The sequence below is a fragment of the Cydia strobilella genome, chromosome Z, assembly GCF_947568885.1.
Source record: "Cydia strobilella chromosome Z, ilCydStro3.1, whole genome shotgun sequence".
NCBI classification, from domain to species: domain Eukaryota; kingdom Metazoa; phylum Arthropoda; class Insecta; order Lepidoptera; family Tortricidae; genus Cydia; species Cydia strobilella.
The window spans coordinates 10,337,417-10,361,887 of NC_086068.1; the positions used below are offsets into that span (position 1 = coordinate 10,337,417).

At 39.5% G+C, this 24,471-nt stretch overlaps 3 protein-coding genes across 20 annotated transcripts; 1 reads left to right on the forward strand and 2 right to left on the reverse strand.

Moving 5' to 3' along the window:
• On the reverse strand, positions 1 to 3,905 carry LOC134754066 (transcription initiation factor TFIID subunit 7-like). 2 transcript variants are annotated; one of them, XM_063690140.1, is made up of 2 exons: positions 3,885 to 3,905; positions 1 to 2,612 (listed from the first exon to the last, which is right to left on the reverse strand). In XM_063690140.1, exon 2 carries the CDS (start codon positions 2,584 to 2,586, stop codon positions 1,375 to 1,377), a length of 1,212 nt encoding a protein of 403 aa, XP_063546210.1. In that variant the 5' UTR covers positions 2,587 to 2,612; positions 3,885 to 3,905; the 3' UTR covers positions 1 to 1,374. The 2 variants fall into 2 exon arrangements, with proteins under 2 accessions (XP_063546210.1, XP_063546208.1); XM_063690138.1 differs by lacking the exon at positions 3,885 to 3,905 and adding an exon at positions 2,697 to 2,844.
• On the forward strand, positions 3,507 to 24,471 carry LOC134754065 (nucleobindin-2). 3 transcript variants are annotated; one of them, XM_063690137.1, is made up of 11 exons: positions 3,507 to 3,670; positions 5,551 to 5,682; positions 6,540 to 6,647; positions 8,462 to 8,569; positions 9,172 to 9,342; positions 10,034 to 10,156; positions 12,487 to 12,589; positions 22,364 to 22,597; positions 22,894 to 22,997; positions 23,249 to 23,534; positions 23,565 to 24,471. In XM_063690137.1, exons 2-11 carry the CDS (start codon positions 5,569 to 5,571, stop codon positions 23,924 to 23,926), a joined length of 1,713 nt encoding a protein of 570 aa, XP_063546207.1. In that variant the 5' UTR covers positions 3,507 to 3,670; positions 5,551 to 5,568; the 3' UTR covers positions 23,927 to 24,471. The 3 variants fall into 3 exon arrangements, with proteins under 3 accessions (XP_063546207.1, XP_063546206.1, XP_063546205.1); XM_063690136.1 differs by lacking the exon at positions 12,487 to 12,589 and adding an exon at positions 12,341 to 12,440 and having other exon boundaries at positions 23,249 to 24,471; XM_063690135.1 differs by having other exon boundaries at positions 23,249 to 24,471.
• On the reverse strand, positions 12,965 to 19,397 carry LOC134753919 (uncharacterized). Of its 15 annotated transcripts, none has more exons than XM_063689894.1 (4): positions 18,461 to 19,397; positions 17,853 to 17,972; positions 14,325 to 14,395; positions 12,965 to 13,886 (listed from the first exon to the last, which is right to left on the reverse strand). In XM_063689894.1, the coding sequence occupies exons 1-4, from the start codon at positions 18,497 to 18,499 to the stop codon at positions 13,607 to 13,609; spliced, it is 510 nt and encodes a 169-aa protein (XP_063545964.1). In that variant the 5' UTR covers positions 18,500 to 19,397; the 3' UTR covers positions 12,965 to 13,606. The 15 variants fall into 15 exon arrangements, 13 of the variants coding, with proteins under 13 accessions (XP_063545964.1, XP_063545966.1, XP_063545958.1 ...); XM_063689896.1 differs by lacking the exon at positions 18,461 to 19,397 and adding an exon at positions 18,140 to 18,441 and having other exon boundaries at positions 16,074 to 17,972; XR_010128853.1 differs by lacking the exon at positions 18,461 to 19,397 and adding an exon at positions 18,140 to 18,454 and having other exon boundaries at positions 12,965 to 14,395; positions 17,877 to 17,972.

A 24,471-nucleotide genomic window follows, 5' to 3' on the forward strand; every position in this document is an offset into this window, starting at 1 on the left:
AGATATTCGGTCACTATCCGGTATCCGGCCCTTATTTTTAATATCCGGCCGGATACCGGATAGTGACGTACTATCCGTCCGGATACCGGATGTGACCTACTATCCAGCCGGATACCGGATAGTAATTTTGCTTGATTTTGGAGTAAACAAAATCAAGCAAATTATTCTCGTTTATTATTTTAAAACAATTTAAACATTCCACTGACTTACACGCGCACTCATTTCGAACCTAGTAATGAGTCCGTGCGAACGTACACTACGAAACAGGTCAAAACCTAACGCAATACGCACCTGAAAAAATGAAATGTAGGTATAGTTCCGCCGGCCGAATATTTATTTTTAATTAATGGTCAGGCCGAACATCCGGTATCCGGATAAACAACTATCCGTTGCATCTCTAAAAATAATGAAATATATAATGTTTTACACTGTCGTTAAGCAACTGTTAAGTAACTTAAACTATTTAACTGTAACACTTAACCTAACAAAGACTTAATAAAAAGTAGTAAACATATACTTAGTAATTATGTAAACCACAATGACATTTTAAAATTTTCATTAAATCAATTGTAAAATCATTGCATTCACCGGCATTCAGTCTAAAGTGCATTATATGCCCCAATAACAGTAAAATATCACAAATTCGTATTGGGTGGTATAGTATTTTTTTAGTTTCGAAAAAACCTTTTAAAATAATTCAAGTTATGTTAAAATTAAAACAGCTCATTACACTGCTTCATAGCAGACATAAGAAACTAATTCATTTTTAATAAGTACTGATACTTGTGTAAATACCTCATAATTGAAAAAATATATATAATGTCTTAAGAAAGTACACATGTAAAATATTTTATAGATGTAATTTGTTTATAATTTAGTAATCCATTTAGTGTACGAATGAGATCAAATAATTAAACTTCAGGTAGGTAGATAGTCTTTACACAATATCAATTTTTTTACCAAAAATATAATAATATAATTAACATTGATAAGGAAATATATCATTACCCGAGAGAAACCATATGTAGCAGAAGCGCCTACAAACAGAGAACCTGCCCGGTCACTGGCATTGAATGTGTTAAAAACAATCGGTTTAAATGTGACAGTAATACAAGAGACATAAGCTTGCATATCATTGAAATCTTGTTCCTCAACACAAATATAGTACAGAAACCAAGGTATATTTATAAAGTTATTCAAATAGCACTCCGCTGACTCCCTGTACTTCCATTAGCTTCCAATTTAATTCAGTTCCGTTACTTATAACTATATAAAATACTTAAATACTAATAATGAACCTGCACATAGTAGATATTTATGTGCAGATAAAATACAACATCAATACATTAATAAGATTGTTAGATCTAAGTCAGTTTATATCACCTCAGAATTTTGAAGTGTTAATAGACCTTGGTACTCCATGTCTTTATACATAATATCCTGATTCAATGTATGAAGAATATCTTGGAACCGCTGTCGTAGAGCCAAGTTTTCCATGCCAGCAATCTCATGTTGTGTCCGCTGACGGCGTTGTTTCAATTCATCCAGTTCTGCTTTAACTTGTTCAATTCTGAAGCTCATATTGTCCTTGTTCATGTCACGCATGCTCTGATAGTCTCCGTCCTCTTCTTCAGACAATGCAGTTGAAACTCTGCTGCTAGAGTGATGCTGCATGCCAGAGGTAGAGGCATGACTAAAAGTTGCCTTAGGACCTTCAGGATATGGAAACATTTGTGCATCAAACCTTTCTGTTTCTTTGCTATGCATGTCCACCAATCCATGCATGGATCCAGTATCCAACATCCGGCTGTCATATGGAGACAAGCGACAGTTCTCCATCTCCACATTAATGTTGTCTTCTTCTAAGTCACTGTCGCTGAGAGCTCCACCAAATATGTCAACAAGCTTTGATGATTCAGGATTTGGAGCAGTTGATTTTGGTTCACTTCGTTTAGGTGGCCGCTCAGCTTTAGGCTTCTTTTCGGGCTTGGTGCTAACAGATGGGCCAGGTTCTGGTTTAGTAGACTGATCTTCTTCTTCATTTATGACCTCCCATGTTACACTAACTGCCTCATTGTCAGCTCGCAACAGTCTCTTTACTTCTTTCTCTATCTCAGGTGCTTCCACAAACTTCTTCCTTAAAGTTTTTCTGAAACGTCTCTTCCTTATGTTTTTTGTTGGAGGAGTTATTCCATGGGGCCACAGAAACTTTTTGTCGACCTTGTATGGGTCCTTCCTCTTATTCTTTGACGGAGATTCATCTTCAGTGGCTGGTTGATCAGGTTCATCTTTGCATATCATCATTTGGGCAATGTCTGCAGTTTTGTAGAAACTTTTGTTGTCTATAGTTTTCAGGGCCTCTACGATTGCGGGCAGATCTACGATTTTAGCGTGCATGAGCCAGTGGTCAAATCGCACTTCACCGTGCCGCATGTCGTTCTCGATTTGTATGGTCAAACGATTTTTGAGATTATCTCCAGTTTTCAAAACTTCGCTAAGAACCTTAGCAGGCTCGGGAGGGAGCCTCAGTATGAACTGAGATTCTAACTCGGCAGGATATTCCGGTTCCCGTTTGTCCCTATTCATGATTATGACCCAATGGCACACCAATACTGGAATAAAAACATAGTTACATTAGAACAATGTCAATAGGTACGCATCCAACAACATATAACTATAATACTTTGCGTACTTACCTTAGTTATTTCATGTACAATGTAACGGTTCTGATAGATATGTATGAAATTAAGTTTAGGAAACATGCACAATAAGTTGTTAACGTAAAGTTACAAAATTATTGATTTGTTTCCACTTCTCTGCTTCTGCGTCCCCCGCCATGCCCCCGCCCCCTGCAGCTCAACACCGCACATAATAACTTTTTCTTTTATGTCAAAAAGTGACCACAGATAAGGCCCCATTACACTATAATTAGTGTGAGGATTAGTGTAAAGCGCACTCCAGACTAAGCGGCGCGAAGGCGCGAACACGGATGGAGTCGATCTCGCTGATAGGCGAATAAAATAAATAGATAAAATTCTTTTATTTACATAAAATATGGTACAACAAGGTGATATTAGAAAGGTTTTCCCGTACAGTGACATATTTTGCTGGTTAAGCATGCAAATGTTATCTTAAAGCTATACGTAGGTGAGGCAGTATGGCCTAATGGTCTTAGCCTGTCGAGAAGGACGAATATAAAAAAAAAGCTATACGTAGGTCTTAATATACTACTCTTTAGGGGAACGCCTGTTAATGGCTACTCCGTTTGGTTATATCCTTTAAGTGAATTCTAGTTTTGAACTATATAGTTGGTTAAGCAAATATTGTCAGTAAAAAAAGGCGGCAAACTTATAAAAATGTAGGCGGGAAGGGATATCGTCCCATAGAAAATTTGAAATTCGCGCCTTTTTCTACTGACAAGATTTGCTTGACCAACTATATATCGTAGGTAAGGGTATCTGTGGCAGGTTTCTGAAGACACGTCAATATTAAATTTATTCGCGTAATGGAATAACATGAGTAACAAGACTAACAGGCTACTATACATTATACAATTTGTTTTCTTAAACCTTTTGTTAAAAACGTATTAATTAATTTACTATTATAGGGTGAAAATCTACACTGTATGATTAATCGCGGTTTTTAGAAAGGATAGTTATTTGTGATTTAGGTAAGTCAACTGTTTTCTTTTTTTAAACAGGTAAAAAAGCTGTGTGAACTCTGATACTCTTCCGTCCGTTGATATCTATTTACCTATTTATTCTTGCTCTGCCGCTATAAACCAAAACAGAAGTCAGAACCTATGGTTCTTTTATTTTCATTACCTTCATACCTATTACGTTTGTAGTGTTGTTACTGAGTATAGGTATGTACTTTCTGCCCACTGCCCAGTTATTTTTCAAGGATCCGTCTTTAAATTTCCTTTTTTAGGTATGTCTAAAGTATTCATTATTGTTGATTTATTACTTATATTAAGCCCATAAGTACCTTAAGCCTGGGAATGGTCTGTGGTTTATCATTTATGTGGTATATTAGTTGTTAATATGCGTAAATGTGTAAAATAATCCATGGTTACTTATTACTTCACTGCACTTCCACTGCACCTGCAATCTGTGGGCGCAGTATTCGCAACGGGCATATGGGGCTCTTAGGGTCCAGTACAACAATGCGTTTCGGGTGTTGATGGGGCTGCCTCGTTTCTGTAGCGCATCGGGGATGTTCGCGGCGGCGCGCGTGGACTGTTTCTACACTACCATGCGTGCACGCGCGGCATCCCTGGTGTGCCGGGTGCACGGCAGCCCCAACAGCATTCTGCGATTGATACCGGACAGGGTTGACTGTCCCTACTTGTCCATTTGCATTCTCCCGTTAGTGTTATTTTGTTTTAAATTTAAGTCTAGCTGTACCTACCTACTAACCCCTTAGTTTTGTAAGTGTTACTAATAAAATGTGTCTTGGTTACATGAAATAAATGTATTGAATTGAATTGAATTACTAAGTAAATCATAATTATTGGATACCAGTGTAATTTCTGTTTGTGAATTATACATATTTGCCAAAACCACCCTAAAGTAGTTTTGGTCAGTACCATTACAAGTGAAATCTTTGTATCCATTACAATTAACATTCACATTTACCCTCATTTCAATTTAGTTTGATTGGTCTTGGGTATGTAATTATGCCATAGTTTATCAAGTATGCTTGCAAAGGTCAGTTGAATGGAATAATTGTCAAGGAAAATTGTAATTTTAACTTTTTTAAGTTAGCTGTGCGAATTTTCATTGATTAAGATAAGAATAGACATACCAGCACACCTATACCTAGAAGTTTTTATGGCAAAAACAAGTGATTCTCGAAATGGACTATCAATAAAAATATCTGTTATTTTATCAATCAATGAGTAATTGAGAGAGAGAGAGAGAGTTAGACCAAGAAACGTCTGCAACGATTTTAATAGCATACGCAGTGCAAGTGTTATTATACATCATAATCTCATAGAAATTTGATGTTTAACATAACACTTGCACTGCGTGTGCTGTCAAAATCGTTGCAGACTGTTCTTGGTCTAGGCATTTTAGATACATGGACCCTGGAAAGAGTGTAGCAAAATAGGAAGTCCACAATATCACAAAGTTCACTTATTACATATGACTTACACTTATTCTTCTTGACAGCTATCACTTTAACAGCTATGCCCCTTTTTTTGATAGTTTTAGATTTTTTACATGTTCACCGCAGAATGGGGTCAGAAGATCCCAGGCAAAGTATGGTCAATTACGAGTTACACTAATTGCCATAGCTAAGGTGTTAATTATTATAAGATATAGGTGCTTTTAAAAATTTATATGAAATTAGATTTTGCTCATAACTTTTGTAATAATCAAAAACTTGAAAAAAAGTCAAATAAACCTAGTTGGTATAGTTAAAAGGCTTTGACTGAGCAACGGTGCCTAGCATTGTACAGTCTTTAGTCCAGCAATTTGTCATAGGTAAAAAAAAAGCTTATTATTTTATGGTCCCTTCACTTATTGATGAAATATGTTTTTTCAGACAGTACAACACATTACAATGAGATTATTTCTTAGCCTGTTGTGTGCAACAGTAATACTCCACTGTTCCTATGCTCCTCCTGTGACTCCCGATAAGTCTGATGAAAAAGACAGCGAGATTAAAGATGATCTGGTAAGATTTTTTTTTGTATATTCTAATGTAAATGAATGATTCATCATCTTCCTCGCGTTGTCCTGGCATTTTGCTACGGCTCATGGGAGCCTGGGGTCCGCTTTGCAACTAATCCCAGGAATTGACGTGGGCACTAGTTTTTACGAAAGCGACTGCCATCTGACCTTCCTACCCAGAGAGGAAACTAGGCCTTATTGGGATTAGTCCGGTTTCCTCACAATGTGTTCCTTCACCGAAAAGCGACTGGTAAATATCAAATGATATTTCGTACATAAGATTCGAAAAACTCATTGGTACGTTTGAACTCGCGACCTCCGCATTGCAAGTCGCACGCCCTTACTGCTAGGCTACCAGCGCTTTTTTTTATTTCATGTAAATTAATGTTTCATTTGTAAGAAATGCCTGAGTGAATAAAAGCAGCTACTAGAATAGAGTATATAATTGCCTGTGTAGAATGTTGATTACTGTTAGAAGAACTATCCTTACCCGTGGATCTAGCAATTTCTTTAGGTACAAATTTTCTTCTATATCGGTTCATTCAGCAGTTACTTTTGCATTTATAATAAATAACAAACAAAAAATATAATAATATTTAAGTACCTTTTTGACAGCTTTTGTTAGAAAGGGACTTCCACTTGTATTACAAGCTACAAGCTTTTGAGAAACGGGCCCCAGGCGTTTTTGTCTTGTGCATGGCCTCGTACATTTGTAATTGCATTATGAATAATGGACGCAAATGGCAAACTTACCACTATAAGTTTCAAATGATGTTAACAAACCACTGTAGTTATTGACAACCAATTAATCGGTACCTTTTTCCTGAGACTGACAATTATTTGGGTGTTGTTGAATAACAGGAGGAGTACATGGAATACCACCGCTACTTGAAAGAAGTTGTGCAGGCTCTGGAGAGTGACCCTGACTTTAGGGAGCGCTTGGAAAAGGCCGATCAAGAGGATGTACGAGTAAGTGACCATTGGACTTTAATGTTTATTTTCGGGGTAGTGGCCGCACATGAGAAGCAAGTGGTCTTGATTGTAAAGGCATTCATTTGCATGATTAATACGTGTGAGAGTGACAAGTATCCACTTTTATATAAAGCTAGAATGGCGAAGTGGATACTTTAATTGGGGCTCACGGGGCACTTAGTGTATGAAGGTCAATGCGGCCAAATCAGTCTGCGGAAAATTCCTCAATTCAAGCGTATAAGTATTTATTCTAACGTCGGCAACAATAGGGATGATGACACGTGTTGAATTTTATAACAAAATCTAGTAAAATAGATAACAAATGAGCAATTTATCACAATAATATGGATATTAAAATGATAAAAAAATACAGGATCTAAGTTTTTTTTTAACTTCCAAAAAGGAAATAAAGTTAAGATATTAACTACCAGCTTATGCTGAGATATAAAAACCCCTGAAAATAATAATAAAAGACGTTTATTCAAGAAGTTGTAACATAGGTACATAATAAAAAGTACACGAGATACCATTAGATTCCTTACATTTTATCCAAAAAAAGATTGTACAACAACTATGCATAAACGCAATATTTCACCGACAAAATCTCAATTTTACTTATTTTCCATACATTCAAGACGGGCTCTCAGTGACCGTGACGTCACGTTCACTTATCGTTTTGTTAGGAGCGTTTCGCCAGTGAAGTAAGACTGTCGGACTTTGACTATCATTTCTGACTTTTGTATTGCTTTAATGCAATGGGTCCCATATAGACATTTGATCCCAAAAACAAACCTGATCGATTGATACCATTAATAAAATTTTGTCAAGGAACAATAGTGTAACAGGTTAGAAAAAAATAGTTCGTGTACGGAATTTTCCGCAGACAAATATGATCGCTTAGCTTAGACCTTATACCTACCAAATTCCTAATGACTAAACTAATACGCGAGCATATTAATATTATTAATCATTTGTTATATATGTACCTAGTTCGTCGCGCGAGTGCTAAATGTAAAATAAAGTGTTTTAGTTTATACCGAATTTATACACACTATACACCTACATACGAGAGGTGAGCTTGTGAGCCGGTAACATCAGAAATTGTTATGAAAATAATTCTAATGTTTAATCTTGAGTATTCGTCATCGGATTACGCTATCGCTATAGCGAATTTATTGTGGCGTGATATTGTCATCATTTGAATTCCAGAAATTACAAATACTGATGAAAATAAATATAACTACACGTAGGTACCTGCTTGCATTATACCTATATGTACAAAACACGTTCACAATAATCACATAAATGCGAATTAAGATGAAGAAAGAAATTTCACTTATTTTTGTATTTTTAACGTTCTTTAAGTAATTATTGTAATAAAACTAACCAAATATGTAATTAAATATATATACCTATGATGTCCAGATGATGTCACATTACAGTTACACGTACCAACACGTACTAATGCTAGTCTATAAAACAATACACTCATTCGACGAAGCAAATCACGACAGGGCAATCGTGCGGGGTGCGAGGGGGGTTGAGTCGCGCGCACCCGAGCTGCATACCTCGCCATTGTTAGTAGCTCGGTACTACTTACAGGGCTAGCGTGTCTTATTAATTGGCACATATTATTTTGGGCAGTTGTTTGTGACAACCCTACTGTGTTCTTGTGCGGTGTCGGCATTTACGCAAACATCAAAGGCGTCGGTCCACTGTTACTTTTTACACTGTGCTAATGCTCTCTCGTTGTCAATGAAGTTTCTTAACTCTTCAAATATTTATGTTAATTGTATGTTGTGTATGTGTAGTCGGGTAAGATAGCAGAGCAGCTGGACTTCGTGAACCACAATGTAAGGAGCAAGCTAGACGAGATCAAGCGGCGCGAGCTAGAGAGGCTGCGGCATTTGGCCACGAAGGTTAGTTGGAACATCACCGTATTGGCCGACGTTGAATGATTTCGCCTTGTATGGCAGCTACCTGAATTAAATAAGTAAAGCTGGGCAATGTACTGCCAATTTGTAAGCCAAGTTATGAAATATTACCAGACCATTTATCAGCATTTTCAGTATTAGAAGAATGGCATTTGGTAAGCGACATTCTCGTGTAATGCCCATGAACTGGTTTTACCCCGAGACAGGTATAGCGTGTCATTTCCTCCCGGTCGATAACAGTGATTCAGGGAGATGTATTATGAAGCTTCGTGAACGGCAGCTGCTGCTCCGATAGTGGATTGAGGGACTGTAGCAACCCAAACTTGTAGAAAAATGTTTTTTGTAGTTTTCTACTGATTAAGCATTTGTGGTTGATTCTTGGATCATACTTTAAGAAAGCATAAAATAATTCACTTGTATATGAAAAATGTGATAATTGTTTAGGTTTTGATTTCTTTGTAGTACTCACAGTGAGCGACATAATATTTGACATTTGTCAATCTATGATCGTAGTGTAAACATGCTCTTATATTATACAAAGACTAATGTTAAAACACAGGTACTTAACAACATCGTCTTCTCCACAGCAATACGAGTTAACAAATCACCTGGACACGGACATGGGAAAAGTACCTACCAACGAGCACTTGGACCACAATAACCCTCACACCTTCGAGATTGAGGATCTAAAGAAACTCATCAAGAAGACCACAGCTGACTTGGAAGCGGCAGACAAGGAAAGAAAGAAACAGTTTAAGGTCTGTAGTTATATCGATACTAATATTATAAATGCGAAAGTCTGTCTGTCTGTCTGTGTGTTCCCTCTTCACGCTTAAACCGCTAAACCGATTTAGATGAAATTTGGCATAGAGATAGGTTGAGTCCCTGAGAAGGACATAGGATAGTTTTATCCCGAAAATCATCCCTTAAGAAAGTAAAAAGCGGGGTGGAATTGAGATAATTAACGAAGTGCCTGCTAATTTGTGTGCATAATATGCTCAAATTTAGATTGCTATGAGAATTTTTCCAGGCGCTATACTTACTTGAGCTGCTGTTACTAAGTCCGCGCAGACGAAGTCGCGGGCAAAAGCTAGTATTATATAATTCACATTCAGGCCACGGACGAGACGCAAGCAGCGGCGAACCGAGTGAGAAATCAAGGCCGTTCATACATTTGGACGAGCGCAATGTATTAATTGAATGGCTTTGATTTGCCGCTCGCCGTGTCGCCGGTCGCGTACGTCCAGCCGTCTATTTCTAACTGTATTAATTAAAGAGGGACGGGTAGTCTATCTCGCCGCGAGATACTGTCGCGCCAATCATGTGCTAGGCCTACAGTCCGCGCCCTATCTGAGATTTTGATTATCCGGTCCATTCAATATTACTCATACACATTTTTAAACGAAATGATTCGAGGAAAATTATAGTTTCAACTTGTACATTTCACAGGAATACGAAATGCAGAAGGAATTTGAGAAGCATCAAAAATTGGAATCGTTAGATGATACTCAAAAGAAAGAGTACTTAGAAAAAGAAAAGCATGAGGAAGATGCAAAGAAACACCATCAACCGGTAAGTTATCCACCGAAGGAGGGGCTCTGCTTCTGCTTTCGAATTGCTCTGAGGATCACAGTAATGCAATTCTCTGGTAACTGTAATAATGACCCCACAATGTGCTTGGTAAAAGCAACTTGATAATTTTTACCAATGACAATTTGCTGTAGGTATAGTCTTCAGCGAACAAGTAAAGATAGATTTCCGTCGTACTTAGTATTTCCGTCGTAAATTGTCGTAAGTAACGGACACATACAGCAAAATGGGGTTATCAGGTAACTATTGATAAATTGGATAACCTGACAATTCTTGTCAGGCAGTCCTAGCGGACGAAATAAAGAACGTCATCACTCATCAGGTGGAACGACATAATTCCCTGACTTTCCTTGATCAAATGGCAGCTATGTGTTTGTGTCTGTCTTGTGGCACCGTAGCTCCTTAACGGGTGAAGCGATTTGGATGCTGTTTTCATTGGGGTTTTTATTTATTATTTATTCTTGCAATTACAAAGTTGGAAGTGTCGACGACCGGTCTGGCCTAGTGGGTAGTGACCCTGCCTGTGAAGCCGATGGTCCTGGGTTCGAATCCCGGTAAGGGCATTTATTTGTGTGATGAGCACAGATATTTGTTTCTGAGTCATGGGTGTTTTCTATGTATTTAAGTATTTATATATTATGTATATCGTTGTCTGAGTACCCATAACACAAGCCTCCTTGGGCTTACCGTGGGACTTAGTCAATCTTTGTCAACGTCAGATTACATTTATAATATATGACGTTTATACTTCCACACACTGTTACGTCTAACTCTGTGCGGAATTAACGTAGACAGACTCTGGGTATTGATTATGATTACTCAGCGCTTACGTGTTTAGAAATAGGTTGCGTGGACTAATCAGTCACTTGGAAATTTTCACGGTAAATAATTCCAAGGCAAATAATAAACGAACATAGTTATTGATTTGTTCCTCTGTGACTTACACGTGCCTCTGTGAGTTAAGTACTAGCGCGGATAGCATGCATGGGTGACAAATTTCGCCTCACTTACACTTTATATAACACTAATTAGAAATAGGCGGGTGATTTATCTCACGCGCCTCCTAAATCGCGTAGTGAGATGAATGACATTTATTTCTTAAAGATTCCAATAGGTAATTATGTGGTTGTGTCATAATGTACGCACTACGTTTTATAATCATGCACAGTATAAAGTATGTAATAGTGCCACCGTAATCGGTCGGATAAAAAAAAAGACAACATGTCCCAGCCGTAGCACTGAAAATAACGGCACAAAAAATTTCAAGGCATTTGAGTCAGCTCGGAAGTAGCTGATAAATACTTAAGTATCTTTTAAACCATTTTCTACCTCCATTTTACATCATCAAATTACACTCAGAAGGTGCGCTGTTCGTATATGTTGACGCAACTCTCGTCCCGATAACATCACATCATAGACTATCGATTACAGATTCCAAGGTCTGCGACCAGGGGCCCATTTCTCGAACGGTATTAGTCTAGTATTATTAGTGTGTTGCCATGGTAACCCATACGATTTGACAATTAGTCCACAAACTGTCAAATCCCGTTAATGCAAATGTATGGTTTCTCGTGACACATTAGCCTAATATTTCTCGAACGGTATTAGTCTAATATTATTAGTGTGTTGCCATGGTAACCCATACGACTCTACAGTTCGTGGGCTAATAATATTAGTCTAATACCGTTCGAGAAATGGGGCCCAGAGGGTCTAGCCAAGTGATAATCGTTTCTAGAAAATACCGATCGAATCTTAATTAGGTAATGTATGGGAAAGACTATTTGACGTTTCGTTATCATAGTCTCTAAGTCCAATATTTTTTTAACTTTTCGATTGACATTTTTCGGCTACGGGTCCAAGGTATTGATTTAAGCTTCGTACCGTTAGTTGGAATGGTTTATAGCACACATACATTAAGATTTATTGTAGCAAACATAGCAGTCTTGCTGCTGTGCGCATCGTATAACAGGTTAAGTGATATTTTTTATTCAGTTGGATCGAGATTCAATCAGCCAGAACACGTAAATAAATTATAGGCAAAGTTTTGTTCCTAAAAATATTCAGAGAAGTTTTTATTGTAATTTGATGGATTTTTTGACGGAAAGCTTTAAATTTATCTAAATTCTAATTTCGACCGAGTTATTTACACTGTTACTCTGATACTAGATGCACCATCCTGGTTCTAAGCAACAGCTCGAAGAGGTGTGGGAAAAACAGGACCACATGGACCAACAGTTTGACCCTAAAGCTTTCTTCATGATGCATGGTGAGTCACAATATACTTCATTAAACTTGTCTGTTGTCTGTGACAGCTGCGACACCCTGCGACCAGAGAACAGTTGTTAGACTTGTGGAAAACCGCCGATAATATGGACCCGAAAGACTTCGACCCAAAAGTGTTTTTCATGATGCACGGTAAGATCCAAAGCGTGCAGGTAGCGTAGTGTACGTACTTTGTTTTCGTTGACGCTTTGTACCGTAATATTAAGGTATCTACGGTTAGTTGCATTCATGATTGTAAACATAGATTTTCACCTAACATGACGTAATAATTATCGTGTGTTCCAGAAAGTATAAGCACAATAATATAAAACAATATTTCCTATTGTTTTATATTATTGTGGCCTAAATCAGGATACGCGGCGATTCCTCGACGTACCGGCTCGCAAATTTTACTAAATTTACTAGCGATTCGCTTTAAAGTACTGAGATTAACCGCGATTTAAACTAGGGGTCACCATTATGTTCAGCGTTGGAGGTAATGGCGACCAAATGAAAGCAGAGACTCTGATATCTTAATTTAATGTTTTACAGAAGGCTGGTTAGAAAAAGTGGGCTTATCTACATACATGTAGAAGCTTATATAGTAAAGTACAGCGCCACACTATGACACTACGGATTGGTTAGGAACTATTACATACATTGACATAGCTAACAGCTTATTGAGCACTTAAACTAGTACACAATAGTTTCGGTAGATGTCACCTTTACATATCATAGGACGATTGAGAGACTTAATCTGTCTAGATTAGGTAAGTAGGTACTTAGGTATGCTAATACCTACTTATCTGCTACTTGTTAAGATAGGTCTTAACATTTTGCCACCCCTTGAAATAGTTAATGTTTTATGAGTAACATTAGGTATTTCAAAGAATAGGCTTTATACATTTTACCTATCAGTAAGGATGGGCAGAGTTCTTTGTTACGAGTTATAGTTAGGTAATTACTTAAATTTTAATTAGATCTGTGCCCATTCTTATAAATGAAACAACAATAGGAAATGATTTTTATTTTAAATAGGGAGTAGGTATTCTAATTATGTACATAGGTACTAGGTAAGTAAGGTAATTTAGGTACTTAATTATACTTATTTGACACTTAGTTATAATTATTTGAACTTTACATTAGGTTGGTACTGTTGGTAGGTATTTACTACTTATATGACTTCACCCGAAGTAGGTAATGGACAAATGTTATTGAACGCGCGTTGGATGTCCCCTCTGGCGGTTCGGATGACGGCCACCCTGGTGACGCCATCCCGGCCCGGCTGCGTCGCGACGATCTTGCCCAGCCTCCACCGGCAGGGCGGCAGGCGCTCGTCTCGTACCAGGACGACGGTGTCGACTGCGAGGCTTGGGCCGCGCGCGCTCCTCCACTTCGTGCGTTCCTGCAGCGTTCCGATGTAGTCACGTGACCAGCGCCGCCAGAAGTCCTGCGTGATTTGTTGCAAAAGTTGATAGTGAGTTAATCGGTTCTTTGGTACATGGTTATAATCTTCGTCCGGAAGTGAATTTGGTGCTTTTCCAATTAAAAAGTGAGCTGGCGTAAGGACAGGATAGTCAGGATTTGAACTAGGTAAGGGACATAGTGGCCTAGAATTTACCATAGATTCTACCTGATATAGGATTGATACAAATTGTTCGTAAGTTAACAAAGATAACCCTAACACTCTTTTTAAATGATATTTGGTAAGTTTTATACTAGATTCCCATAGGGACCCCATATGAGGTGTATAGACAGGAATAAAACTCCATTTTATGCCCTCGTCTGCGCAATGAGATACTAGCTCGCTCGAGCTGTCCTGTAGGTATTTTTGTAAATCTTTTAGCTCGTTACTAGCCCCATGAAAGGTTGTTGAATTGTCACTCACCAACTCCTTCGGTTTACCTCTCCTGGCGATGAATCGTCGCAGCGCCGCCAGGAAATTGGCTGACTCGAGCCCTGTAATTAATTCGAGATGAATTGCCTTTGTTGCAAAACAAATAAACACTGCTATATAGCACTTAGAGACCTTGTAACCACGCCCTGTCCTATCTCTAATGTTATAAGGTCCTCCATAATCGATACCCGTGATAGCAAAGGGGGGGGAAGGATTTACCCTTGAGGGGGGTAAGTTTCCCATTATAGGGTTAGTAGTCTTTGGATTTGCTCTAAAACACGGAACGCATTTATTTACAATTTTCGAGGCTAACATCCTACCTTTTGTTGGCCAGATGCGCTCGCGAATAGTTGAAAGTAATAACTGAGGGCCAGCGTGCAGAGTACGTATATGTGCGTTTGCCATCAGTAGTTTGGTAAGCGCGTGCTCGTGACTTAATATTAAAGGATGTTTTTTTTCATATGCATAATGCGAAAGACCGATTCGTCCGCCTACGCGAACGAGTCCGTCCTTCATGAATGGGTGTAAAGATAATATTTTTGATTTGTTAAGAACCGGTTTATTGTTTTGCAATAATTTATATTCGTGTGGGAATGATTCCATTTGTGCATGTCTAATTAATGCGTGATCCGATTTTTTTAATTCTTCTACGGACAATGGTCCTGATAATTTATTATTTGGATTAATTGTTCGAGTTTTATTTTTTGTATTATATATAAATCGAAGTATGTATGCTAATACATGAATAAGTGTTTTATCGCTTGACCACCTGTGGAAAAGATATTGTATCGTGTCGTTAGATTCTGTGCTAATAGCCAAGGTGAGAGTTATGTTTACGTCGCTCTCGGCCTCGGGTGCATGATTTAGTGACTCAGAATCGTGGGTCGGCCATGTGTCCGGACTTTGGGTCAACCACGCCGGCCCAGACCACCATAACTGGTTGGTTTCCAGCTTGCCTGGTGCTACCCCTCGGGACAAAAGGTCGGCGGGGTTATCCTCCGAGCGGACCCATGACCACTCGTGCTTGTTTGTAAGTGATAATACTTTTGTGACTCTGTTACTAACAAAACAAGTTAATTTAGGGTTACTATTTTTTATCCAACATAATGTTATTTTTGAATCTGACCACAGGTTGATTCCGGAAACGTCACATTTTAATGCTCGTTTTATTTTGTCGACATGTGTCGCGAGCAGTAAACTGGAACAAAGTTCCAAATTTGGAATAGTTTGGGGTTGTATTGGACTTATTTTTGATTTTGAGTAAAGTAGGTGAACTTGTACGTTTCCTACTCTATCGCTTGATCGTATATAGATGGCAGCGCCATAGGCTTTAATACTACTGTCACAGAACCCATGAATTTGTATCGTTACATAATTGGGTATGACTGTACATCTCGAAATTTTCAATTGGTTTAATAAAAACAAGTCTCGATAGAATGTGTTCCATTCTTGGATCAAGTCTTGTGTTAATTCGGTATCCCAATCTAATTGAGCCTTAAATAATTTTTGAATAAATATTTTGGCTACTACAATTACTGGTCCCGTCAAGCCTAGGGGGTCGAAAATGGACGAAATTACCCCTAGTACCTTTCTTTTGGTGATTGGGTGTGAAATTTGGTTTTCTTTAATGGTATACATAAGCTCATCTGAGTCACTAGACCACGCTAAACCCAGGACCTTATGTGTTTTATCTCCAAATTCGGTTGTGTGTGTGTTTTGGTGTGTGTGTGTTTCGCTCACCCGTTTTATGATGACTTCGGAATTGGACTTCCATTTCCGCAGCGTGAAGTTGGCTCCCCGCAGGATCTCGTTCACCTGTGATGCAGTTTCAGCTACCTGATTCTCGTCGTCGCCGCCGGCGATAAAATCGTCCATGTAGAACTGGTTCGCTATGGCCTCTGCAGCTGCTGGAAATGTGTGTTGGTTTTCGTTTGACAATTGTAACAAACATCTGGTTGCAATATGTGGTGCTGACTTTAAGCCGAAACTTAATGTGGTCAGCATATAAATTTGGAGTCGTTGGTGAGTATTTTCCCGCCAAAATATGCATTGTAGGTATTGTTGATTTGGTTTAACATAAATACATCTGTACATTTTTTGTATGTCAGCGTTAATAACATATTGGTATTTTCGGAATCGTAGAAGTATATTTATGAGTTCGTCCTGTATTATTGAGCCTTTGTATTGGATATCATTCAAAGAAATGCCGTTATCAGTTCTGCATGAGCAGTCGAAAACAATTCGAATGGGGGTTGAGGGGGAGTCGCGAAAAACAGCTTGGTGGGGTAGAAAATTACATGGGCCATCATAATTATCTTGTAATTGAATCATATGGCCAGCTTGTTCGAACTCGCGCATGAAATTCACATATTTATCTTTAAATTCGGGGTTCCGCTCGAACTTGGATTCTAATGTTTTGAACCTCCGATATGCTATGTGCCTAGATTGACCTAACTTGGTAGGTGGCTGCTTTAATGGAAGTTCTATTTCGAAATTACCCTCAGAGTTGTGAGTGTGAGTTTTCAGAAATATATCCTCACATTGTTTTTCATCATAGGGTAAATTTGGTGCGGAACCCTCCTCTATTTCCCAAAACTTTTTTAATTGAGTTTCTACTGTAACTTTACATTGAATGGCAGACTCGGTTTTTTTTTGTACGGAACCCGTGACTATCCATCCTAATCGCGAGCGTCTCAGAACCGGTAATCCGGGCCCGAGCTTGTATTTACCGGTAAGAAGTAAATCAAAGAATATCTCCCCACCGATAAGCAAATCTACATCTTGAGCTAAGTTAAACTCGTCATCAGCTAATTTATAACGCGACGGAATGTGCCAACGTTGCACGTTTGGTATTAAAATGTTGGTAGTACAAATTATAGGCGTAATAAAACAGGACAAATTCGTTGTAAAGGTTCCGTCTAAGGAATGCAATGTTACGTCACACGATTCTAAAAGGCTAGACACTTTTTCATTGAAACCTATGACATTTAAGGCAAGTTGTTCCTTGTTTAATTGTAACTTTTTGGCCGCGTTTTCGGTAATGAAATTTTCTTGCGAGCCATTGTCTAAAAATGCCTTCATTTTATGCACATTGTTATGCTTATCCCTAACGAGCACTTGGGCTGTTGTAAGGAAAACTGACCTATTTCGCGCATTGTTTATTTGTTTTTCGATTAAAGTGTTATTCGACAAGGTAGTCTCGATTTGACTAGAACTCGGTTGTTCGTCGATTAACGTTGATATTGGTAATCGCGTTGGTACGGGGTTACTACCTACATGAGTGTTGGTATTTGGTTTGTGTAGTAACGTATGATGCTTGCCCTTACATACTCGACATGTACTGGCCCTGCAGTTTGTTAAGACATGCGTTCCGGACAAACAATTAAAGCATAATCGTAATTTATTCACGGCTCGGATGCGCGCGATAACGTTTAATGCACTAAACTTTGGACACTGATTAATATAATGCGTACTCGAACAATACGGACACTGGTTACATTTAAACTGTTTGGAGGTTACCTTGATAGGTTCGGACGTGGTTACCATGGCCTTCTTGGAAGTGCTGGGTGCGTCCGATGGTACTGCTGGGCTGGTCGCTTCCAGCCGGTCAGCTCGGTTCTTTAGGAAGGTTTTGAAATCCTGCAACGAAGGCAATTTTCTCAAATCAACACTGTTTTCCCACTTTGATTGCAATCGACTGTCTAACTTTTTAACTAACATGTGAATAATTGCGAGATCCCAATTTTCGGTAGGTACATTTAATGAGCGCAAAGATCTCAAATGTTTGGAAATATTATCGCACAGACCTCTTAGACCCGAAGGAGTTGACGGTACCGGTTCCACGTCGAACAAGGCTCGCATGTGGTTGGTGACTAAACGTTTAGGATTATTATAACGTTCACAAAGCATCTGCCACGCGAGCATGTACGCGTCCTCGGAGAAATCGAGCGAACTAATTACCTCAAGTGCGCCGTCTTGTAAACAACTGCGTAGGTACTTATATTTTACGATCGGTGCTAAGCTAGCTTGGTTGACTAGGGCATCAAATGTGTCTCGAAATTGCAGCCACTGTGTTAGGTCTCCGTCGAAGCTAGGGAGGCTAATTTCGGGATATTTTATCGACTCACCGAGGGGTTGCTGCGGCGGGGCTTGCGGACTATGGTCATTTGGTGTTGAATCGGTATCTACCTTCGCCAGCAGCTTGCCCTTAGCGCTAAGTCGGTAAAATGTGTCCTCAAATGACATACGCTCGGCCTCGTGGGCTTCGATGTCCCCTTCGTCGCTGCACAGTGTCTCGATCCGGTCCTGTATCTCAGAGAAATCATTGTATAACTTTGGTAATTGTTCTAGTCTTAAGCTTATGTCTACAATTATTTCGGCCGTCAATGCACTTGAGTCGATTCTTTCTATAAATTTATTAAATACAGTTAATTTTCGCTTACAGACACCTCGTCTATTTTTTAACTGCCTAATTTCTAACTCTTCTAGAGTGTTTTTGGAAGTTTCTAACATGATTAAGAACGATTACAATTTACAATTTGTAGGAAATAAATCGATTACAATTAAATTTGGTAGGGAGATTTGGTAGATAGGTTAGGGAATGCCAGCTCACTTGCCTTCTCGATTGATGCTCGTGCGCGTGGCGTAGCTTGGTGATTGCCCTCGCTTGGGCGCTCCTTCTGCCTCTGGTGTGGTACCACCCACGTGGTCCCTTTGGTACTTGCGGTAGCCGTTCCCTGCTGCGGCTGCGGTGCCACGCACGTGGTCCCGCTTTGGTGGCTCGGTCGGCGCCTGTCGCGTTGGCTCAGGCCGCTCGATCGAGTGGTGTGGTCGCCTCCTAGTCACCTCTTCAGCTTCTTCAGGTCGGCGGAGCCCCACGCGGTTGCTGCCTACGTGGTAACGTTGCTCTCCCGGCCTAAATCAGGATACGCGGCGATTCCTCGACGTACCGGCTCGCAAATTTTACTAAATTTACTAGCGATTCGCTTTAAAGTACTGAGATTAACCGCGATTTAAACTAGGGGTCACCATTATGTTCAGCGTTGGAGGTAATGGCGACCAAATGAAAGCAGAGACTCTGATATCTTAATTTAATGTTTTACAGAAGGCTGGTTAGAAAAAGTGGGCTTATCTACATACATGTAGAAGCTTATATAGTAAAGTACAGCGCCACACTATGACACTACGGATTGGTTAGGAACTATTACATACATTGACATAGCTAACAGCTTATTGAGCACTTAAACTAGTACACAATAGTTTCGGTAGATGTCACCTTTACATATCATAGGACGATTGAGAGACTTAATCTGTCTAGATTAGGTAAGTAGGTACTTAGGTATGCTAATACCTACTTATCTGCTACTTGTTAAGATAGGTCTTAACAGTTTTACAATTATTTAGTAGTCAGTGTTTTTCTACTTATTGTGCAACAAATTCAGGTACCATATTTTTGACATCGTCAACCGTAAGCCAGAGATCGCACCTTGGATTGAACCCTCGACATACGCTTCAGCACAGTTTTTTGAAGGCCTCGATATAATCTGCAGGCTTAATGTTTTTTCAGAGATATGCCTTATTATGAGTATGAGGCCAAAAAGTGTAGATTGGCATGGCTTCCAGGCAGTTCGACGGTATCATATTTACTTAGGCACATATTCTAGTAGTCTCTATACCAAGATAACGTGTTCTTGGAGTAGTGTACAGATGCCAAATCTGGCCAAAACAAGACAGGACCATCATGCTCACGGTCCATGGGCAACAAGCGGTGATTCGGGCACTCCAAAATGAAGGTCCTTCATTGTTTGTGTAATGACAAATGGCTTGGACAACTTCCCGCACTCACAAGTGGCCTGCCAATCCAAGCTTTTTGCTGAATTATTTGGCGAATATGGGCTTTTTCGGCATTATTGAGATCCTGGTTTTCCGGTACAGTGTACAATTAGTCACATGGATACATTTTATAGTAAAATTTTATGTAGGTTTTGTCGTCCATAATAATGCCCGACGATTTTCGGCACAATAGGCAAAACATTTCAGCTGAACACTTGAGGAATCATATGGTCCAATTTTAGATCCATAGGCCTTATCCGACCACTTCTTGGTGCATCGAAATAGGTGAATCCTCACTATACTTTCGAATAGCCTTACGTACGGATCCGATATTAACAACCTACTGCAGAATTCGCCAACTCTTTCAGCGTGATGTTAGGAATCGTTCACCATTTGTGCACAATATATATTTTTTTTCTGGAGAAATGCCTCGCATACGCGAAGTATTTTGCACACAAGCTTTGCTACAAATATAAAACACGATTTCATATTGCTTTTTTTCTAGTCAGTATTATGAATCCAAAAAGGAGCATTGCAAAGTTTTGCTTATACTTTCTGGACACCCGATAAGATTGTTTGGTCATTGAGTGTAAGGAGTTTAACATATGATAGAAATAATTTTGGATATTGATCACATCTACTGATATGCAGTGTCTACAATATCTGTCCACTAAATTAACGAGTCATGTTGTTATCTTGCAACGACTTGCATTTCTACGACTACGGAAGTATAAAAATGAGTTCCGCTCGCGTTTTGTTGACACATAGATTGAAGTTTTCAAATGTAACAACATGTTTACGCTTAGTCATATTACATTGTTTGTTGTTGAATAGTATTAGAATAATACTGTCGCTCGGATGCAAAAAATAATAGCTAAGGTATGTCATAAAAATCACTGACATACTCTCCTCTCCTATAATATTGTAATGGAAAGTCCTTACACTCAAGTGCCAATAGGTCGGTTTATTTACGTACTTGTGTTTGATTGACTACTAATGCAATAATTCGCTCACACGCTACTTGGATTTTACAGTACATGAGGAACTGTTTAGTATTCCGTTTGTTTCGTTTGCCCCACGATTGTGCATTGTTTACTAATGTTTGTATAATTGTGAAGTACGCTTGTTGCATCCACTCTTTTGCACGATTCATAATTAGTTTGATGTTTTTAAAATAATATTTTTTTTAGCATAGCGTTAAATTTGGGCGCCCATGTCACCTAGTTTAGCAGAAAATACAAGCACCTGACTATTTGTTGCAAACGTAAAGTAAATAATGTATGAATGTGACGTACTAATTCTATGGTGACTTGGAAGCCTATGATAATAAATATTTGTTGTACAGGGAGGGGGGGGGGGGGGGGGGCAAAGTTGTTGTTTAACTCCTCGTGCTAATACCTAGTGTTTACCCGAGCAAGCTAAACCACGAAAGTAGTGAGTGGTTCGAAAAGTGGACTATTGAGCGTTGCGAGGGCTTCAAGGCACGAGGGTTAAACAAACTTTGCTTTCGAGTAAAACGCAAAAGTTTTCACCACACCAACCCCAGGACAATATTAAACAGTACACATTAACACAGTTTTTGACGGATAAAGAGAGCCTTTACGAGCTGGTGTGGTAAAAAATATTTTATCACAGAAGTAGAGTAGTGACAGTAGAATCTTTGTGTAATTTATTCAAGTACCTAAACGTTTCCTGTTGAAATGATAACAAGAGGGGAAATGCTTTCAGAAATGAAATTGATGCTATTTTGTCTTAGTAAAATATTAATTGGTTTACGTCAACATTGTTTGAAAAGATTTCAACATTTCTATAAAAAGTGGCACCCGGCATTAGAAATTAAACATGAATTATGATATTAAAGAGTAAGAGACATGGCCGAGCAATTATCGATGTCAGTCGGCTCTGGACCCGAGCGATTTTTTATTCTTCTGCAATATATTTTACAGAATTCGATAATATCAATCCTTAAATGTTATCTCTTCATAGTTCTCGCAATTAAATAAGAGTAATGAATTGGGTACACGCAAACCGAGGTAATACTCGTAAAATATGAAGATAAGAATTCCGATGTAAAATGACGATGATTAGTTCATGTCTACTCGTATATACGAAGTGCAGAGTCTGTTCTTCAGTTGCGATTTGTACGCGCAGTTTTAGTAGCTGGTTTTTAGTTAGTTTGTCGCCACATTTCCAAACAGACGTTGATGGCAACGGCGTGTGGGACGCGGACGAGGTGAAGGCACTGTTCATCAAGGAGCTAGACAAGATGTACGGGCCGGGCGGGCCCAACAAGGACCTGCGCGAGCGCGCCGAGGAGATGGAGCGCATGCGCGAGCACGTGTTCCACGAGAATGACCGCAACCGCGACGGGCTCATTGATTTCCAAGAGTTCATGCTCGAGACGCAGCGCGCGGAGTTCAACCGGGACGAGGGTGAGCACATTACCTATTAAAATAGCGGGAAATAAAAGCAAAAACTGAACAGAACACCTTTGAGATCGACATTCTCAAAATGATCTGGACACGATTCTCTATTGCCATGAATACATATACTTATACCTATACCATTGCTGCTATTGCCTGTTACACACGTTATTAAGTTTGCACCAGTGTCGATCTTATAGGCGTTCTGTCCTTATTCTTTTATTATCCGCTATTATTGCTTTGAATTCTTATATGTATGTATTTAAGTAGGTAATTAATACTAATTAAAATAATATATTTTTCAGGCTGGAAACCGATTGAAGAGAACCAGATTTACACGCAGCAGGAATATGAGGAGTTTGAGAGGAGGCGACTGGATGAACTGAAATATCTGCAACAGCGAGGCTTGGTGTGTAGTTGTTCCTTAGCATAAACTTATTAGATAATTTCAAGAAGCAAAATGACGTTAGAAAAATATAATCAATGCTGTAACTTTATAAAAATAGCGCTGTCACTGAAATAATTTAAGTAAGAGTATTTTCAGATAGAACTATGTATTTTGTTTTGATGTTTCAAAGTCGCATATATATTTGACTGATTAACCTCTCCATGGTCGTTATTTTTTAAGTGTAATGTAACTGAGTTATTACTGCTTTACAGATTGACGCCCACGGTCGGCCGGTGCCGGGAGCCCACCACCAGCTTCAACAGTATCAGCAGCAACAGTTCGCGGCGCAGCAACAAGCCTACCACCAGGCTCAACAACAGGGCTACCACCACCCGGCCGGCCAGCCGCAGTACCAGCAACCACCACAACAATTCCAGGGCCAACAACCTCCCCACGGGCAGTTCCAAGGTCAACAACCACCTCAGGGACAATTCCAGGGATACCAAGGCCAGCAACCACCGCAGGGACAATTCCAACCACCTCAGGGACAGTACCAGGGTCAACAACCGCCGCAGGGACAGTACCAAGCTCAACAACCTCAGGGACAGTTCCAACCTCAACAACCACCGCAGGGACAGTTCCAAGCGCAGCAACCGCCTCAGGGACAGTTCCAAGCCCAACAACCTCCTCAGGGACAGTTCCAAGCCCAACAACCTCCTCAGGGACAGTTCCAAGCCCAACCACCACCGCAGGGACAGGTCCAAGGCCAGCAGCCTCCACAAAACCAGGGCCAGCAACCCCCCCAACAGTATCAAGCTAAGCCGGAACAAGCTCAGTTCCAGCAGCAACCGCCAGCTCAGCAACACCAGAATGTTAATGTGAACCAGCAGCCAGCCGCGCCCCCGGCGCAGGGCCAAGCGCCGGCCGCACACGTAGACAACCCTAAATAACTTTAAATCTCCACGTTAATGTAATACAATACATACTACTTTTAAATTGTCCGCTTCGGGTATATTGTATTCCGCGGATTACCGCACACTAGTCGGATTTTCTTTTATTTTTATTTCCAAAATTTATTGAAGTGAGAGGTCTCAAATTACGAGCAACGATAACGCTCGACAATGAAGTTAGTGCGTTATGTATGGGGCCGTACAGCATAATCTAGTTTAGCTGTCTAACCCATAACCTTGTGCGTCTTGTTATTCTTCTGCCTGGTTGGTGTGTACAAAGATGTGTTTTCCTGTAATGTATGGTATTCCTTTTACATGCAAACGCCTTCTGCAGCTCAAAAAGGAAAGTTGCCGAAGAGCACAACGTAAATCGTAGTATAGTATCCTGAAGCGAAAGCTACTGAATGTGTCTCATGAACTGTTTCGTCCCAAAATTTGTTTTCGTTCACGTACTGTGCCGAATAAGTGTCAGTTGTTTGAAATGACATTACATATTTGTAATAGTTTATGATAAACGCTTTGAAATATAAATTGTTATGGCATAA

Excerpts from the sequence above, each read along its gene's own strand:
- LOC134754066 (XM_063690140.1), bottom strand. The coding sequence starts at position 2,586 with ATGAATAGGGACAAACGGGAACCGGAATATCCTGCCGAGTTAGAATCT.
- LOC134754065 (XM_063690135.1), top strand. The coding sequence starts at position 5,569 with ATGAGATTATTTCTTAGCCTGTTGTGTGCAACAGTAATACTCCACTGT. Across the intron at positions 5,683-6,539 it reads GCGAGATTAAAGATGATCTG|GAGGAGTACATGGAATACCA; the intron begins GTAAGATTTTTT and ends GTTGAATAACAG. Across the intron at positions 8,570-9,171 it reads TGCGGCATTTGGCCACGAAG|CAATACGAGTTAACAAATCA; the intron begins GTTAGTTGGAAC and ends TCTTCTCCACAG.
- LOC134753919 (XM_063689883.1), bottom strand. The coding sequence starts at position 18,499 with ATGACCATAGTCCGCAAGCCCCGCCGCAGCAACCCCTCG. Across the intron at positions 17,973-18,460 it reads CCCGCCGCAGCAACCCCTCG|GATTTCAAAACCTTCCTAAA; the intron begins GTGAGTCGATAA and ends CCTTCGTTGCAG.